The following is a 17,968-nucleotide window of genomic DNA, read 5'->3' as shown; positions in this document are numbered from 1 at the left end:
GAATTGTCATGAAAAGAGTTAAGGTGGAGTCTGTTTAGGTGGAGCCTGTCCCTTTACGGCCACAGAGTCTACTCTCTGTAGGGGAAGTGTTCTATTTAAGTCAATCAAAGCTAATTGCTTTTGTTGAGGAAATGTTGTCATTAGATTACCAGTTGCTTGTAAATCACTGGCTCTTCCCCTTAGGGAATGGTCAAGTTATCAAGGTCAGCAGAAACCAAGAGGAAATTACTGACTTTCTTTTTTATATACCTTTTTTTTAAAGATTCTTCAGTTTTAGTTTGTTGCTCTTTGGTGAGTATGATATTTGAGCCAGGCAGGTAGATGTGTGACACAGACTTTGCAAGTGTGGAATTTGAATTATAATGAACATATTATATTTATGGCTAAACACTTCCCATGGCATTGCCAGAGGATATGTTGTTTTGTAACATGACCACACTAAGCCATGAGAGCAATCATGCTTTCTAGAGCTGCCCTTCCACATATCTGGATTGCTTTCTTTCTCTCGTTCTCTCTCTCATTTATGGTTTTTCTTTCATTTTCCTTGCTCTTTTTTCCTTGTCTTCTCTGTTTCTTTCTTTTCCTTGCCTCCTTTTCTTTTCTCTCTCCCTCCTCACAACAGAGTAACATGACTGATGAGGTTCTGTATTTCATCTGTCAGTCCCATATACTGACAACTGATTAAGTTGTTGGTAATGACTTTCAAACATTGAGCTATTTCAAGGAATTATAATCATGTTGGGGGATCCACATTGGAGCATGACACATATCAGACCCACAAATTTAAATGCTCGTTATGTGAATTTTTATCTTTAGGGATACGGTGGGAGAGCAGAAGAACGCTCATGGCCACTGTATCCATCAAGCTAAGTAATCACAACTGAGTTTGTTAGTTGCCGGTAATCTCAGCAGTCCTGATGTACTGCTGATAGGCAAAGTTGTTGCAAGAAAAATTATCTTTCCTAATGGAAAAAAATTCCTATCAGCATATTTAACTCTGAGCTCTTACAACTGGTAGAGAAGAGTTGTTCATTAGTCTAGCCCAGATTCAAATGCATGTACTGAGTGTGAAGAGACACTGCTGAAAAACACTTTGCCAACCAGTGCCCTAATAGATCAAAATTTTGAAAGATATATCTCGTCATATTTTATGTCATCAGCTTTGAATAGGGAAGGAATCGAGAGAAGGCTTTATTGGGAATTGTCTGAAGGATTCTCCTCTTTTTGCAAAGAGTTCAGGAAATTCCGGTTTGTTATTCATCTTCACACTAACAATGTCATATCCAAAGTGGGGTCAAAATGCAAATCTGCATTTTTTTCACTATAACCCTGTTTTAGAAAGCAATAATCTTCAGAAAGATCTTTCCAAATGAAGATCACTCTTCTGGATCTGAGAGATCAACATGACTGTAAAGAGGGCGGGCTGTGAAGTCCATAACACCACCATCTTGAACAATGCTGATGCTGTTGCTACAGTAGCTGTTTTGGCTATTCTAATCATGGTAATGTATTCTGCTTTTCTTCTTCAGCAAGACACTAATTCAGTAACCCTGTCAATTGATTCCTCTCCTTTCTCCATTCCCGACCAGTCAAAGATTGCTGTCCTGCTCCAGGGAAGTAGGCTGAAATAGACCAGGATTCAGGAGTTTCTGTCAAAACTGGCATGTGACAGGTGGCACACTTATAACCAGGTAAGATGGACATAACTGTATTTCAGAGCTTGAAGTAGAAATTTAAAATGTTTAGTGTATGTGTACTGTGTAATCTGGTTCTGGACTCAATGTATGCAAGATCAGCCCTGGTTTAAAAGGCTACTAGCACATGATACCTGTCTGCCTGCTCCCCACCCCCACCCTCCACCCCCCCTCTCCAGCGAGTTCAAACCTCCTTAAGTAGGAGGAACAGCAATTCCTGACAGTAAAGACTAAGCGAATGTGGGCATCCAGGCAGTGCTAAGAGTCAACAACCTCAGGACAAACCCCTAACCCCAACACGTGAAAGATTTGTTTTTGGTGTTGGAGGCATTGAAAGGTTACTGTAAATTCATGTGAAGTCTATTTTGCTGGCAAACAAATAAAAATCCAAGGAACCTAGGTTATGCGTGTAAGGAGGAACTGATTATAGAAGTATATTATTATCATGATTATTTAACACAACTGGATGTAAATCTTATAGATTTTGATCCAAAAACTCGCATGAATTCAAAGAATAAAATAGACTACAATCACTTATATTACCAGTTAAGGATTTCTGTGAAATAGCTTTGTGGACATAATTCAATTGATGTCTGACAATCACAGCATATTACCAACACAGGGAAATGCTTCACCAGTCCTTAGTCATGCAATAACATCCTCTTACCTTTTTATTTTGGTCAGTTAAGGTGATGCATCCTCTCCTGAAGCATGACCATGAGAAGTCGGTGCGGCTTCCGTTGAGGAGCAGCAGTGGCAGCAGGCGGTTTGCTCACAGACATTCGTACCTGTACATCTACATCTACATCACTGCTGTCAGCCGGTACTACTGAGGAGCTCCCTGCAGCTCTGCCAGCCCGATTCACACTCACCAAGCCTGGCTTGCTGTGGAAAACCTGCAATGGAATCTCTCATCAGGATTGGATTGTCTTCATTTATGCAACTGGATGACATAAGAAAATGTAAAACTTCCGCTGGTTGCGAAGATTCTTCTATTCCAGTAATAAAGATGGACCAGTCAGCAGAGCAGTTAGAAAGTTAACAAGAATTGTGATCGACCTTAATATTTGTCTGTTTCTGTCCTTCTGATATAAATTTTGATGAAGCTGAATCGAAGGAAATGTTGAATCACCAGCAATGTGATGGAGTTGCATTAGATTAGCACCAGATTCAATCATCAGCACAAGCTGAGAGGAGTTAAAGTGTTTGTACATTTATCCTGGCTAAACCAAGCTCTTGTGCATCACTCTCCCACCTTTATTTATATACTGCCCTGTGCCTCTGCTGTGCGTGGTGCTGAATCTAAATTAGCATCTAATGAGTCTGTAGGAGAGCAGAAGCACTGGATGGTACAGGAAAATCTGAGTAATGACAGATACAAGCACGTTGATATACTGAACCAGATCAGAGTATTTAGAAGGCCAACGAGGGTGCTTTGGTGGCAGATAGGAAGCTTCAAAAAATAGTAGGACTCTGCTGCTGTCTATTGTCTGAAGGTCTGTTAGTTTAGAACCATAGAATGATACAGCACAGAAGGAGGCTATTCAGTCTATTGTGCCTGTGCAGACTCTTGGAAAGAGCAATCCAATTAGTCCCATTCCCCTGCTCTTTCCCCATAGCCCTGCAAATTTTTCCCCTTCAAATATTTATCCAGTTCCCTTTTGAAAGTTATTATTGAATCTGCTTCCACCACCCTTTCAGGCAGTGCATTCCAGATCATAACAACTCGCTGCGTAATTTATTTTTCCTCATGTCGCCTCTGGTTCTTTTGCCAATCACCTTAAATCTGTGTCCTTTGGTTACCGACCCTTCTGCCACTGGAAACAGTTTCTCCTTATTTACTCTATCATCAACTACACGAGACCCCTGTATCAAGAGTCAACGACACTGGAGTAAACTAAAAGCATCTTTAGCGAGCCTTACTGTGAGGTAGCTGAATTAATATCAGTAGAAATATAATCATTAACACATGGTATAGCTTAGAAGAATCTTAGACGATCTCATCACTATAAGGCAGTTGGATTAACATTGCTACAGCAATAATTATAAAGGATTGGGTGGTGCAATGGGTTAGATACTGGCCTTTCAATTCCGGGGCCTGGATTCAAATCCAATCTCAGGCTGGCTGTAAAAGGTCCTCTGTGAAATGAGCTGGAACAGTCTCAAACCAGTTCCTAGTGTGCATGGGTCCACATCACAAAACTACACCTAGTTGGCTGCATTAACAATCTCAGTCCGAGAGGTCACAGGATGGCTGATGATTGAAATAGAAAATTGTTATGTTTTATTACATTGATTTAGTGATTCTTCTAAAGTTGAAGGCATAATGTTGGAGCAGCATAGAGAGAGCTTTACTGCTTGATGCTGGCACTGGGTACCTAAAACTAAAAGCGTTCCATTCCACAACTTGATGAGCTTAAAATTCTTGCAAAAAACAAGTCAAGTAGAGATACAGTCATTAACACGGGAGTGGGTGTTTTTTGTAAGTTCCCTCCTCTTTCCTGGAGGTGCTGTGTGATGTTGGGTATAGTTCCATGCCTAGCATCCTCTGGCCTGAGTGGCCATTCTTCATGCATGAGCTGAGACAGCGCGTGTTGGCAGGCCTGTGATTAAGGGGAAGGGAGAAATCACCAAATCCTGTCCTCATCCGACATTCACACAAGTACTTTTGTTAGGATCGGGAATGGGAATCATGGGTGATTTCTTTTCCCTCTCCTCCTCTGCAGCCCAGTGTCGCTAAGACCAATTGTAGAACCTTTATTGCAGTCTAGCTGAGATCAGCTAATTCTGTACAGTAGGGGATTGAACCTGGCACCTGCTTGGTATGTTCACGGATCAGTCTTATAAATGTAAATATTTACTCAATCAAATCAGAGGTATATCAAGTGTACGTGCATACTTTTGTAATATTTACCCTTTAATTATCCTTTATCTTTAAACAAAAGTAATCCAAAATAAAATCAAAATCGTAACTAACCAATATTTTAAAAAGATCCTAACGGTTATATTTCCTTTTAAAAGGTATGGGGAGTGCTGTGGTTTTGCCAACCGAGGGTAAAGATGTAATGGACCCATCCATTTCCGATGGTGGAGTTGATTCAGTGATCTGATGAGCAGCCCCTGATTTCCTGATTTCCACTCCCCGCGGGTGCCACTCTCCACTCCCCGCGGGTGGCACTCTCCACTCCCCGCGGGTGCCGCTCTCCACTCCCCGCGGGTGCCACTCTCCACTCCCCGCGGGTGGCACTCTCCACTCCCCGCGGGTGCCGCTCTCCACTCCCCGCGGGTGCCACTCTCCACTCCCCGCGGGTGCCGCTCTCCACTCCCCGCGGGTGGCACTCTCCACTCCCCGCGGGTGCCGCTCTCCACTCCCCGCGGGTGGCACTCTCCACTCCCCGCGGGTGCCGCTCTCCACTCCCCGCGGGTGCCGCTCTCCACTCCCCGCGGGTGCCGCTCTCCACTCCCCGCGGGTGCCGCTCTCCACTCCCCGCGGGTGCCACTCTCCACTCCCCGCGGGTGCCACTCTCCACTCCCCGCGGGTGCCACTCTCCACTGGAAGCGTAGGTTTCGGAATCACCCTCGTAAGTATCTCAACATTTTATTTTCTAAATTATTATATTATAAAGTAAAATTAGTATCTCTTAATGCTTATTGAGAAGGATTCATCTGCCATTGTGTACCTAGGCGAAACAGTTGTCAGGCTGTCTAGGTTGGGACTGTTTGAAAGGACAATAGGTTTCCTCTGATCTCAGTGATTACATTGTAGAAATACATACGTCTTTGAACTACGTTAGCTGGACATTTTTTCACCTTATTGTCTACAAGGCGATGCTGGAGTCATGTTGTCTGCAGCATGCAGCATGCATTTGACACATCAGCCAGCGATCATCTAGACTTACCGGCTTATGCCTTGTTGAGGTATTAATTGGATGTGTGGGACCAGAATGGATCTTTCAAATTTATTTTTGATTGACAATTTTGCTTAATTATGTAGGTCTTTTTTATTTTTCCTTTTGTGCCAAGGTGACTTCAAAGAGAAGAGAAAGATACAATCAGGCTCACCCTCTTGGTTGTGTAGTACTTTCCTACCTCGCTGTTCTGCTGTAGATGCCAGGGGCTCAATTTTCAAATGAAAGTCCGGGTGCGTTGGGGGCGGGCGGGGCAAAGAAAATCGGAGAAATCCGGAGTGGGCTGGATTCCCGGCTCCAACCCGCTGAAGAATGTGCACGACCCAGAATCATCCGGGTGCACGCGCCGTTCCCAAACCCAGAAGTATTTAAACAAGCAAATGTACCTCATTGAGGTACTTAAGATACTTTATTTTTTGCATTTTAGCCACTTAAAAAGATTTTGAACTTACCTGGGCAGCTCTCCCACAGCTTCCGATTCACGCCTGGTGAAGGGCTGGATCAATGAAAAATAGATTAAATAAATGAAATAAAATTATATTTCACATTGTGAAAAAATAACTAAACATACTTTGCAAACAATGTCACCTGTTCCGATGTCTGATGTCTCTCCGATGTCTCCCGCCACCCCCACCCTTCCGATGTCTGATATCTCCCCCCGCCTCAAACGTGTCCAATGTCTCCGCCACCCCCCCCCCGGATCTTTGTCTCATCCCTCCCCCAACTCTCCCACTCTCTCTAGCAACAGCCGATGAGGTCTCTCTCTCTCTCTCTCTTCCTCCCCACCCCCCCACCCCCGGATTTGCAGCTCCTGTCGGCAGCCAGCCCGTCCATCAGGCTGGCTGCCGGGTGTGAAACCCGGAAGAGGCTTCAATTGGCCTCAGTAGGGTTGCGATCGCAACCTGCCTACTTGCCTTCTGGGTTTGGCGCCCGCAAATCTCCACCCCCCCCACCGCTGCCACCCTTTTGAAATTGAGCCCCAGGAGTGAAATGAGCGCCCCGTGAGAATTCAGTCGTATGCAAAGCTTATCATTACAGACAGAGGGTGCAAAACTATTGAGAACTGTTAGGACACTAAAAGTTTTTATTGTTCTAATATTGCAAGTTAAGTGAATTATTGTAACGTAGCTAAATCTGTTATGATTGCTCTTGCTTCTGTTTTAATATTACTTCTCATTAAACTTGATTTGTAGTTTACAGCCTGTGTTTTATGTCCTATCTGCATGGGTGTTTGCAAGCAGTTGGAGAAATCTGGAGGATATGTCAGTAGCACATACTATTTTCAGTGTATACCCCAATGGTAATAGGATTCATTTTGTGCCTGTTGTCCCAGTTACTTCACACATAAGGTAACATTTTGACTCATTTAATACCAAATAAGGTATTTACAAAGAGGAGAGTGAGCCAAATGGGATATTTTTATACCATCTAGACTGTGCCAAACATAATGCATTCTATGGTGCAAGTGAATATTACTTTACATTAATATTTGAAGGTACAGAATAATCTTTAATATTTGAAAGCACCTCTCCTTTGATGGCTCTGTGGGTAAATACACCATGAGGTGTGGTACTGAGCCTAAGATCCTATGGATAGGCCATCTCAGAAAGGCTGGCATTGCAGGTGCCATATTTTACCTTGGTGTGGCCAAGCTGATGATGGGGAAAAGCAGCCAGGGCTCCTGCTCCTGATTGGCAGCAAGTGACCCCTGCTGGAAAGTGCATGAGTAAATGTTGGATGAGAAAATAATTATATTCAGCTATGATAGTTCCCATGGTCAAATATTCAGTCACCACTCACAGTCCAGGCTCATAGATTAAGAATGGCCACTTGGCCGGGTACCAGAAGGATACTTGTTAGTGGTTGTGGGGCTCTACATTAGCATGTCAATGCCTCCAGGAGAGGAAGAGTATAGGAAAAATTCAGAAGAAGGAAGAAAAAATATAATTTTGTGATAGTACAGTTGAGGACATCAAATTCCAGGTACTTTAGTTGCAAGTATGTGCTTACTATCCCTTTGGGTCTGATTGTGTTTTGTGTATTAGAAAACACAGCAACAGGGGACGACTGAAACAAAGTAAAATGTCTGATATGTCTGATTTGCTAGTTGCTGGGAGTACAGAGAAATTGTACTGAGACACCAATAGTTACAGATTTTCAAAGACTGGTGCACACTCCAATAACCCTAGCTCAGCAAGTGCTGGCTAATGGCTAGTGTTTAAATGTTTGCACATAAGGAACAGTGATCCAGTTCCTTGGAAAGTTTCACAGTCAAGAATTAGTGTGTGATGCCTGGCTGCTGGTATTCATTAAGGTTTCTGCATCTGGGGGCATAGAGGTGATACGTGTCTGGTTTCCCACACAAACAGGAATGCTTCGTAGTTTAGTGTAGACGGAGCTTTGGGCTGCATTTAACATATTCAAAACCTGACTGGAAGTCCTTGGTGGTACAGTATAGAGGGATCTTTACTGTACACCTAACCTGTGCTGTATCTGACCTGCCTTGTTTCTTAGAAATCCCACACTCACCTGACGAAGGAGAAAGCCTCCGAAAGCTTGTGATTTTCAAATAAAACAGTTGGACTATAACCTGGTGTTGTAAGATTCCTTACATTTGTCAACCCCAGTCCATCACCGGCATCTCCACATCTTAGAAAGAGTAGGGAACCTCGATGGACACATTCAGGGAGTGATGTGATGATGCCATTGCATTACTGATCATTTTTTAAAATTTATTGAAATGAATATAAATCCTCCCAGTGAAAATCATGTTCCGATATATGTGATGGAGCAAATGTTGCATATCCCACAGTGTTGACTTTCCTACCAATTAATATAGTTGCTGCAAACAGTTTTAAGAGCAGACAGTTCATGAGGCAATATCTGTTCAAAGACTCCCCAAGGAGTGCCTCTTTAATACAAAGGAACTTAATGGCTTGTAAATCTTGTTTCTTTGCCTTAAGACACCCTCTAGTGGGAAATTTTCACAGTACAATATGATTGGTTAATTATTTTTCCTATATAGAAAAAAATCAGGTAATTGATGAATGGAGGATCGTGAGAGAAATTTGTACATTTTTAAACGCTCATTTTAATTTCTCTCACAATCTCCCATTCGTCGATCACCTGATCTCACCTGGAGGTAGAGGAAATCAGAAAGAGAATTATCTCTCAGAGCACAGGGGAGAGGGGGAAGCTGCAGACTATCAGATACATCACAGTAGGTAATTTCAGGGTAAAACTAGACCTTACGTGAGTAGTACATGGTGCTGGGAGATGAAGAAAGAAAGAGGAGAAAATCCCTTAATTAAGGAAAGAAGTTGAGTATCTCTTCATCCTGATCACCATCAACTGTAGTCAAACAACAGCAAGATGGAGGTTACCACAATTCTGCTGCCATGCCTTTCTTTTTATAAGGTCGCATGATCCAATCAGCACTGTGGGAGAACCTTCACCACACGGACTGCAGGGGTTCAAGAAGGCGGCTCACCACCACCTTCTCAAGGGCAATTAGGGATGGGCAATAAATGCCGGCCTCACCAGCGACGCCCACATCCCATGAACAAATTTTTTTTAAAATCAGTTCAGAACTGCTGATTTTTATTCACCGACAACAGTATGATCCTACTCCATAGAACTGCCTGGCTTTTCCCTAGGACCAGAGACTGCAGTGGCTCCAGTACTAATGGTGTTTTCAGTAGTAAATGAGTTTTTAAAAAAAATAAGCCGACAGGTATTGGTATAACAGTACAACCTCAACCCTTATCGCAGTCAATGAGTCTTGTGCACGTGCCATGATCCTCATCCTTTCCCTTGCAGACTGGCCACCTATTCACTCCTGCATCAAACAGTCTGTTTAAGAGTGGATGTATGGAAATTTCTAGGTGAAAACAGCACATCTAAGGACCAGGTATTAAATTAGGTCTGTTTTTTTCTCCACTGCTGTTGTGTGGAAGTGCTATTGTTTTAGATTTTTCCAAGAATTGTCATAAGTAGCTCAGAAAAGCATCAGAACACAAGCCGCAATTCCAGCTTCTGCCACTTCCATCCTTCCCACCCACTTTCCCTCTCCCCTGTTTGGTTTTGGACTTGACTATAGTGATAACCTATTGACAAGTGAAACAATCCACCCTGGCAACCAGGCACTTCCACAACAGTAACACAGCAAAATCTCTCTAGAGTAAAAAAAACTTTTGCCACAGATTCCACTAAACAGTTAAGAAACAGCTGAGTGAGTGATTCTTCCTCTTTATCAACTAGTTTTAATGCAGTCAACAACCAATGTGAAATGTTTTGAATAATTCGAGGACAAAGTGAGGAAGGAAGGAAAAATACAGAGAAGTACAGGTCCAGCATGCATGCTCGTCTTTGTACAGTTTCCTTCTTGCCCTCCCCCAAAAGGATTAACACAGGAATTATATAAATCCGGATTACAGTCAACACAGCAGAAAATGATTGAGACAGTGAACAATTTCAGGACTGACAGACAACAGGATTACTCTTGCAATATTCCCATGGGTCCCAAACAATGAATGAATCCAATCTCTTTGAATATTCCTATGTTTAAGTTGGAGCACCAGCGATGACCCTGCTTGGAGTGTGATTAACAGTACAGGAGCTGTTTATACACGAGGTGAGTAAATTTAATTGTAAAGCTAGAATTGTGCATTCACTGAGTTTAAAAATAAGATACAGCTTTGATTACTTCAGTGTATACATCCGAATTTCTAATTGTTCCATAAAGCACTCCAGGGTTTTAATTGTGTTTATTCTGTACCTTGGATATGGTTCAATAAAGGCTAATCTATGGGGGAGGGTGTAATAGGATAATTAATTCCACAAGTGACTCACCTGACAATTCAATGCGGAGGGTCTCAAATGATTTCACTGCAAGACTGCTGGGTAACTCACTTATCATATTATACTCTCATCCCCTCCCCACCCCCCCCAAAAAAATGTTCTATTTATCAGACTTTTTTTTACTTCAACAATTGTTATTCTAATGGGAAACTAACAGAATCAAAAACTGATTAACTGGTCATTCGTCCAATTGCTGTTAGTGGGATGATGCCCTACACAAACGGCCATCACGTTTACCAAAAAGCAACAGGTGATGCATGTTAAAGTAATTCATTGTATGTGATGCACTTTGAGATGTTACTGAGAGAAAGTGCAACAGTTTTTAACTGTATGGCAGAATGGATGGAATAGAGGGCAGAGAGGTGAGAGTGATGATATAATCACAATGTCATTTCTTATTTTTACTGCCACACTGAATCAGTTCCATCTCCTCTCTGTTTTATGAGTCAGTAGTAGAGAGATGGCAGGAGTCAGTGAAGGAAAGACTGTGCCAATAACCTTCATGAACACTGAGCAAAAAGAAAACAAAAATGGAACAATACTTTCTATCTGCCACCGGAAGAGATTCCACAATACATTATTTACCTCTAAAGGATGAGGGAAACTCTGACTGAACCTCCTTGATGAGAGGTAACTAACATTTCACCATTAACTGCATTAGACAGACACAAATAAAAACAGAAAATGCTGGAAATACTTAGCAAGTCAGGCAGCATCTGTGGAGAAAGAAACAGAGTTAACATTTCAAATCAATGACCTTTCATCAGAACTGAAAGAAGTTGAAGATTTTTAAGCAAGTACAGAGCCAGGGAAAGAAGTGGGGCAGGGAAAGGGGGGGAAGAATAGGGGGAGACCACATTGTGAGCAGCGAATACAGTATACTAAATTGAAATAAGTACAAGTAAATTGCTGTTTCACCTGGAAGGAGTGTTTGAGGCCCTGGACGGTGGGAAGGGAGCAGGTGAAAGGGTAGGTGTTGCATCTCCTGTGCTCGCACGGGAAGGCAACATGGAGGAGAACAGTTGTTGGAGGTGATGGAAGAGTGAACCTGAGTGTCACAGAGGGAACGGTCCCTTCAGAATGCTGAAAGGGGAGGGGAAGATGTGTTTGGTGGTGGCATTGCGTTGGAGGTGGCGGAAATGGCAGAGGATAATACGTTGAATGTGGAGGCTAATGGGGTGGAAGGTGAGGACAAGGGGGACCCTATCATGGTTCTGGGAGGGATGGGAAGGGGTGAAAGCAGAAATGCAGGAAATGGGAAGGACAAGGGCCCTGTCAATTACTACTCCGAGAGGAATCCTCGGTTGAGGAAAAAGGAAGACATATCGGAAGCTTTGGTGTGGAAGGTGACGTCGTCAGAACAGATGTGATGGAGACTGAGAAATTGGGAGAAGGGAATAGAGTCCTTACAGGAAGCAGGGTGGGAGGAATTGTAATCAAGGTAGTTGTGGAAGTCGGTGGGCTTATAGTAGATATTGGTTGACAGCCTCTCCCCAGAAATGGAGATAGAGAAGTCAAGGAAGGGAAGGGAAGAGTCAGAGATGGGCCATGTGAAGGCGAGGGAAGGGTGGAAATTGGAAGCAAAGTTGCTGAAATCTTCCAGTTTGGGGCAAGAGCAGGAAACAGCACCGATGGTCATCGATGTACCGGATAAAGAGGTGAGGGAGGGAACCTGAGTAGGACTGGAACAAAGAATGTTCCACGTATCTCACAAAAAGGCAGGCATAGCTAGGACCCATAGGGGTTTCCATAGTGATACCTTTTATTTGGAGGAAATGACTGGAGTCAAAGGAGAAGTTGTTCAACGTAAGAACAGGTTCAACCAGGCGGAGGAGGGTGGTGGCGGATGGGGACTGGTTGGGCCTCCGTTCAAGGAAGGAGTGGAAGGCCCGCAGACCATCCTGATGGGGGATGGAGGTGCAGAGGGACTGGATGTCCATGGTGAAAAGGAGATGGTTGGGGCCTGGGAGCTGGAAACTGTTAAAGTGGTGGAGGGCGTCGGAAGAGTCGCGGATGTAGGTCAGAAGAGACTGGACAAGGGAAGAAAAAATAGAGTCGAGATACGAAGAAATTAGTTCCGTGGGGCAAGAACAGGCTGAAACGATGGGTCTACCGGGACAATACTGTTTGTGGATCTTATGAAGCGGGCTGTGTGGGGTTGGGGGACTATGAGGCCATGGGGGGAAGATCTCCAGAGGAGATGAAGTCAGTGACGGTCTGGGAAAAAATAGCTTGATGTTTGGAGGTGGAGTCATGGTCCAGGGGAGGTAGGAGGAGGTGTCGGAGAGTTGGCGTTCAGCCTCCGCAAGATAGGGGTCTGTTCACCAAACAACAACAGCGCCGCCTTTGACAGCAGGTTTAATGACAATGTCAGGGTTGGACCTGAGAGAACGAGTGCTGCAAGTTCAGAGGGAGGTAGGTTAGAGTGAGTGAGGGGAGTAGAGAAGTTGAGACAGCCGATGTCATGCCAGTAGTTCCCAATGAAAAGATCAAGAGAGGGTAAGAGGGGTCCAGGTGGAACGAGAATTCTGAAGGTGGGAGAAAGGGTCTGCTTTGTGTGTGGAAGACTCTTGGCCAAAGAATTGGGTGCAGAGGTGAAGGCATTGGAAGAAGAGCTCAGCATTGTGTCGAGCTCGAAATTTATTGACGTGGGGGCGTAAGGAGGTGAAGCTCAGGCCTTTTCTGAGGACTGATTGTTTGGGGTCAGAGAGGGGAAGGTTAGAGGGAATAGTGAAAACACAACAAAAGGTGAGATTGAAGGAAGGGCTGGGGTCAGAGGAAAGTGAAGGGTAAGAAGGATCAGGAGCGGTGTTGGTATCTAAGAGTTGTTGGTATCTAAGAGTTGTTGACCAAACATAGATTGGGTGATCGCTTTGCTGAACACCTCCATTCAGTTCGCAAGCATGACTCTGACCTTCCGGTTGCTTACCATTTTAATTCTCCACCCCACTCCCACTCTAACCTCTCTGTCCTCGGCCTCCTACACTGTTCCAATGAAGCTCAATGGAAGCTCGAGGAACAGCACCTCATTGTTTGATTGGGCACTTTACAACCTTCTGGACGCAACATTGATTTCAATAACTTCAGATCATAACCACTGCTCCCATTTTTTTGGACGACAGGTGCTGGTAATGTTTCTGCTGTTGCCATTTACAGCACCTCTAGACCCATCTTTTGTTTCTTAATTTGTCCGATTACCACCCCGTTTGCCTTGCACCATCATCCCTTTTGTCATTTAATCACTCCTGCCCTCCATCCTATCAGAGACCTTCCCTTTTGTTCTCTCCTCTCCTCTTCACCACCCCCCACCTTTGCCTGGCTCTGTACTTGCTTTAAAACTGTTAAATCTTCAGCTTCTTCCAGTTCTGATGAAAGGTCATTGACCTGAAACATTAACTCTGTTTCTTTCTCCACAGACGCTGCCTGACTTGCTGAGTATTTCCAGCATTTTCTGTTTTCATTTCAGATTTCCAGCATCCACTGTATTTTGCTTTTGATTTAGACACAAATGCTGATTCCAATAGTAAGGGACCATTCGCCTTATCAATAAGCAACTTCTAATTTTTCAACTCCTACTGTGTCAGGAAATACATCGATTGTAGCAGTTTTGTATTGGTTTCAGAGAGTTCATACAGTAACTGTGCGATAAATGTCATACTGATGCATTGAGGGGGCTTTTCTGAGCTTGGTAATTGAGCTACATTTGTGGCAGAGGAGCAAGAGGTTTACTCTGTAACTAACTCATGCTTTGACTTCTCATGCCTGCTTCCCCTGGCACCTAATCACTTTTACAATGGGAGTGGAGAAAGCTTTTTATTCCATATATCTCTTGGGTAAATTTATTACTGTCTTGTAACTCACTGAATGTCTGGAATTTTTCTATTTGATGCATAATGGCATGTGTTTCTGGATGGGACATAAGAGGGCTGACCTATGAGCCAAGAAATCTTTAAGGGATGTTTTGCTCTGGAACTAGTTCTTGAAAAGTTTTACTGGTATTTATTAGGGATCAGTACATTGGCACAGTTCCAGTGGAGCTCCCAACATGCTGTGTGATGGGAGTTTAAAAGCATCATTCTCCTGAGGATGAATTATTAATCCGAGATACATTGTTCTAAGAGACACTGCGTTGAGGCCAGCATCTTTCACACAGGGGAGAAAGATTGGAAGGATAATCACTGATAAATAGAGTTTACCTGTAGATTTCCAAGTAGCCTACCCAGGAATGGCACTGTCAGGGACCTGGGAACAGGGTGGCATCTCAATATCTATCAGGAGACCAGAGACAAAATAACTGAATCGGAAAAAAAATACTTCAACAGTAGGTGGGGAGAAAATGCTCTTAATAACTGTTATGTTGCTTGAATCCTAATTCTGCTCATTACCCTCACCTGGTGTTTTTTGTTTGCCCCTTAATCGAGCAGATGTGAGGCTGTCTGTCAGTTTTTCAGCCTAGATGCTCCGACTAACCATCCTCTCACGTTGATTCCACATCATGTTCAGTCTAATTACAAACTGCTGCACTTGGGCTCGGAAAGTTCAGGAGCCAATAAGGTGAGTTTGTATCTGCCTTGTTGATTTAAAGGGAAATATCTTATGAGAAACTTTATTGCGTTTATACTCGGAGGAAGGATCAATGACACATCATTTTACATTTTGTTTCAGTAGCATCTTCCACAGCACAATGAGCCACAAAGACCAACATTGTGTCTCTGCATGCAGATTTTCAGAGCAGTTTGTTCCAGGGACTGACTTTCAAACATAATGAAATGGTCCATCCTGAGATTGGGACTAAGCTACATTATGGGGCAGTATAATGCTGGGTGCTACCTTGTTACATGGGCACTATACCTGACATAGGATTGCTCGATGGGCCAGAGAGGAATTACTTTTATTCTGTATTAGGCCTGTACTATGACTGTAGCTTGATAATGACTTAAAAAATAGGAATTTGTTCCATTCCCCAGTATCATCACCCTAACCTGAAGTACGCACAAAATTTTACTCAAATACACCATTATTTTTGGTAATAATTTCTCACTGGACGCCATGGCAGAGAATGAGCAACTTGAGCTCACCTTTTACCACATGGAGGTAGAGGAAGTTGATACTTTATGGTTTGCTAGCAACCTGAACACTTTCATCCTATGTTGCCTGAGCTCTGGCTGTGTACTAACCAGGAGCCAGAAACAGCAGTGGTGAGGGGATTTGTGCCTAAATCAAGTGTTACTCAAATTGATCTCTGTGTCAAAAAGATGAATTATAGGATTGTACAAGCACTGCCTGAAATTATATCACAGGAAACTGATCTGAACTGTATGTTCATTAATATCTGATTAAGGAGCAGAGTACCAATGGCACAATGGCACTGCATGTTGGTGCACTAATGGATAGCACCATAAAAAGGGAAGACACATGCTCAGTCCCCTCATGCCACTAGATTCTTAATCTAAGTGCACTAGGCCCTGGAAGGAGGAGTGAAAATTAAATGGTGATGTTGCTGAAAAGTACTGTGCTGCTCCTGGCAGGTAGCGAAAAATGGGCATTGGCAGAAGTCTGAAAATAGACCACAAAATCGTGGGACCTATAACTGAAAGGATGTGCCTTTGTTGGAGGGCAAATACTCTCAAGCAAAAAAATCAAATTTTGGGATAAATGTCAGTTTTGATTAGGCACGGTGACCGATCATTCAAGGCACTCATGTACAGTATCATTGTTACAGACATTGTATTTTATTTATTGGCCCAATTTGAGAAATCTATTGGTTACAGATATCCATGCATTTTTTCCATCTCTCCTTCAGGAATGTCACTTTGCTGATCCTAGGGCTGAGCAATGCAGGGAAAACTGCAATATTGAAAGGAATACAGAAAGGTAAATGAACTGCTACCCCGAGACCCGTTCAGGAGCATGGACTCAATTGGTGGTCTTTATTCATTTACATTACTTTTGAAAGAGCGTGTCATCATTAGAAATCCTGATTCATGGGAAGGCAGGGGGAATTATTTGGCAACTCTAAGGCAGAATTATAAGGGAATTGGGAGCCACCCATGTGCTCCTATTGAATGAATGAAGTCCTCAAGAATAGGAATCTAGGGGCTTGCATTTTATAACAGAGGAAAGAAAGTAAGCCATCAAATTTGGTAAATTCTTGGAGAAGAGGGATGTGATGTAGAGATTCTATGTCGGGGGTGGGGGGGGGGGGGTTCAGGGGAAGACTTGTTGCTGAGTATTTGTTCAGGACCCAACCACTCTCTTGGGGTCAGTGAACATAGGGGAGCAATTCTCGGGTTAGCAGGATAGAGGATCTTTTTTTCTACTTACTGGATTATTTGGAAAGGGAGGGATGCAGGAGTATAATAGGAATTTTATTGTAACACAAATAAAGGGAATTTCCAGCATGGATCTCTATTGTATTGCTACTGGTGAATAAAACTGTCCTATTAACTTGACGATATTACATGGGGCTGGATTTTGCTGTGAGTGGTGAACGAACAGCACTTGCTGTTCATTAGACTTGCACTTCCTCATAGACTTTCAATGAGCTTTTGCACAGCAAGTTACTGAAAATGAGAGAGCCAAACAACATGGTGCCCTCTACAGGGCATCTGGGACCTGTGCGAATGGGGCAAGCAACTGTCTATCCCCTTATCCAATCAGATTGAAGTATGTTAATAAGCCACATAGAGACTGAACCAGGAAATGTAAGTTCGAATAGTAAATTCAATGTCAAATCAGGTATTGTAAGCAAAATAAAGAGAGGGTAGGAAAGATTGAAATAAGAGACAGAAAGCAAAAGGAAAACAATAACAATTTATTTAAGTTTATTTTAAAATGTCCAACAGCAATTAAAATCTGATGGAATGAGACTCCACACTTGTTAAAGTTAATTTTCAGTGCCAGAGAGGTTGTTTGGCAGTCATTAAGACTTACCACACCGTTAAAAGGGTACTTACATCAGAATGGACAAGCACTAACTTTTTCTGGCAAGATCAGTTTGTATCTACGGCATCAGTACAGGAACTTCACACTGTTCCATTCATTTGAAGGGGGAGCTAGCCGGCGAGATGCCATCTTCGCGGAGCTTATGGAGGAGCAGGCCACTGGTACAGCAACTTCCAGATTTCCACGTTTAACTGCGCATGCGTGGTCACCGGAAGTTGCTGTACCATTTGCACTGAAATAACAGTGAGCTCTGTTAGGCTCACCGTTATTTTCACAGCAAAATCCGGCCTATTAAGAAAAATTGATAAATGGGAGTGATTTCAAGTCTATCATTCCATGTCAGGCTTGGACAGTTCTAAACTGCTGTTGTAGTTTATCACACCATTAGAACCCCTCTATGAAATTACTACCTTTAATCCATTTATTTCTGTAGTAACAGTGCAGGATTATATAATTTCTTACATCCCATTTCATTGTCACTTGACTTCTATCTGACAGTAATATGCAATGTTTGGCTTCAGCTGAGGCTATAATCATCCCTGTCCTGCAATCACTAACTAA

The 17,968-nt window shown here is 43.1% G+C and overlaps 1 protein-coding gene across 1 annotated transcript in view; it reads left to right on the top strand.

Moving 5' to 3' along the window:
- The first annotated feature begins 14,957 nt into the window (after positions 1-14,957).
- LOC137332699 (ADP-ribosylation factor-like protein 13B) overlaps positions 14,958-17,968 on the top strand; it is a 30,217-nt gene continuing 27,206 nt past the window's right edge. The window contains exons 1-2 of the mRNA XM_067996641.1: positions 14,958-15,016; positions 16,266-16,336. Of these exons, the coding sequence (XP_067852742.1) occupies positions 14,958-15,016; positions 16,266-16,336 (130 nt within the window). The remainder of the gene's footprint in view (positions 15,017-16,265; positions 16,337-17,968) is intronic.

This window comes from Heptranchias perlo, chromosome 15 (genome assembly GCF_035084215.1).
Source record: "Heptranchias perlo isolate sHepPer1 chromosome 15, sHepPer1.hap1, whole genome shotgun sequence".
NCBI lineage: Eukaryota > Metazoa > Chordata > Chondrichthyes > Hexanchiformes > Hexanchidae > Heptranchias > Heptranchias perlo.
This window is presented reverse-complemented; position numbering and strand designations above follow the sequence as displayed.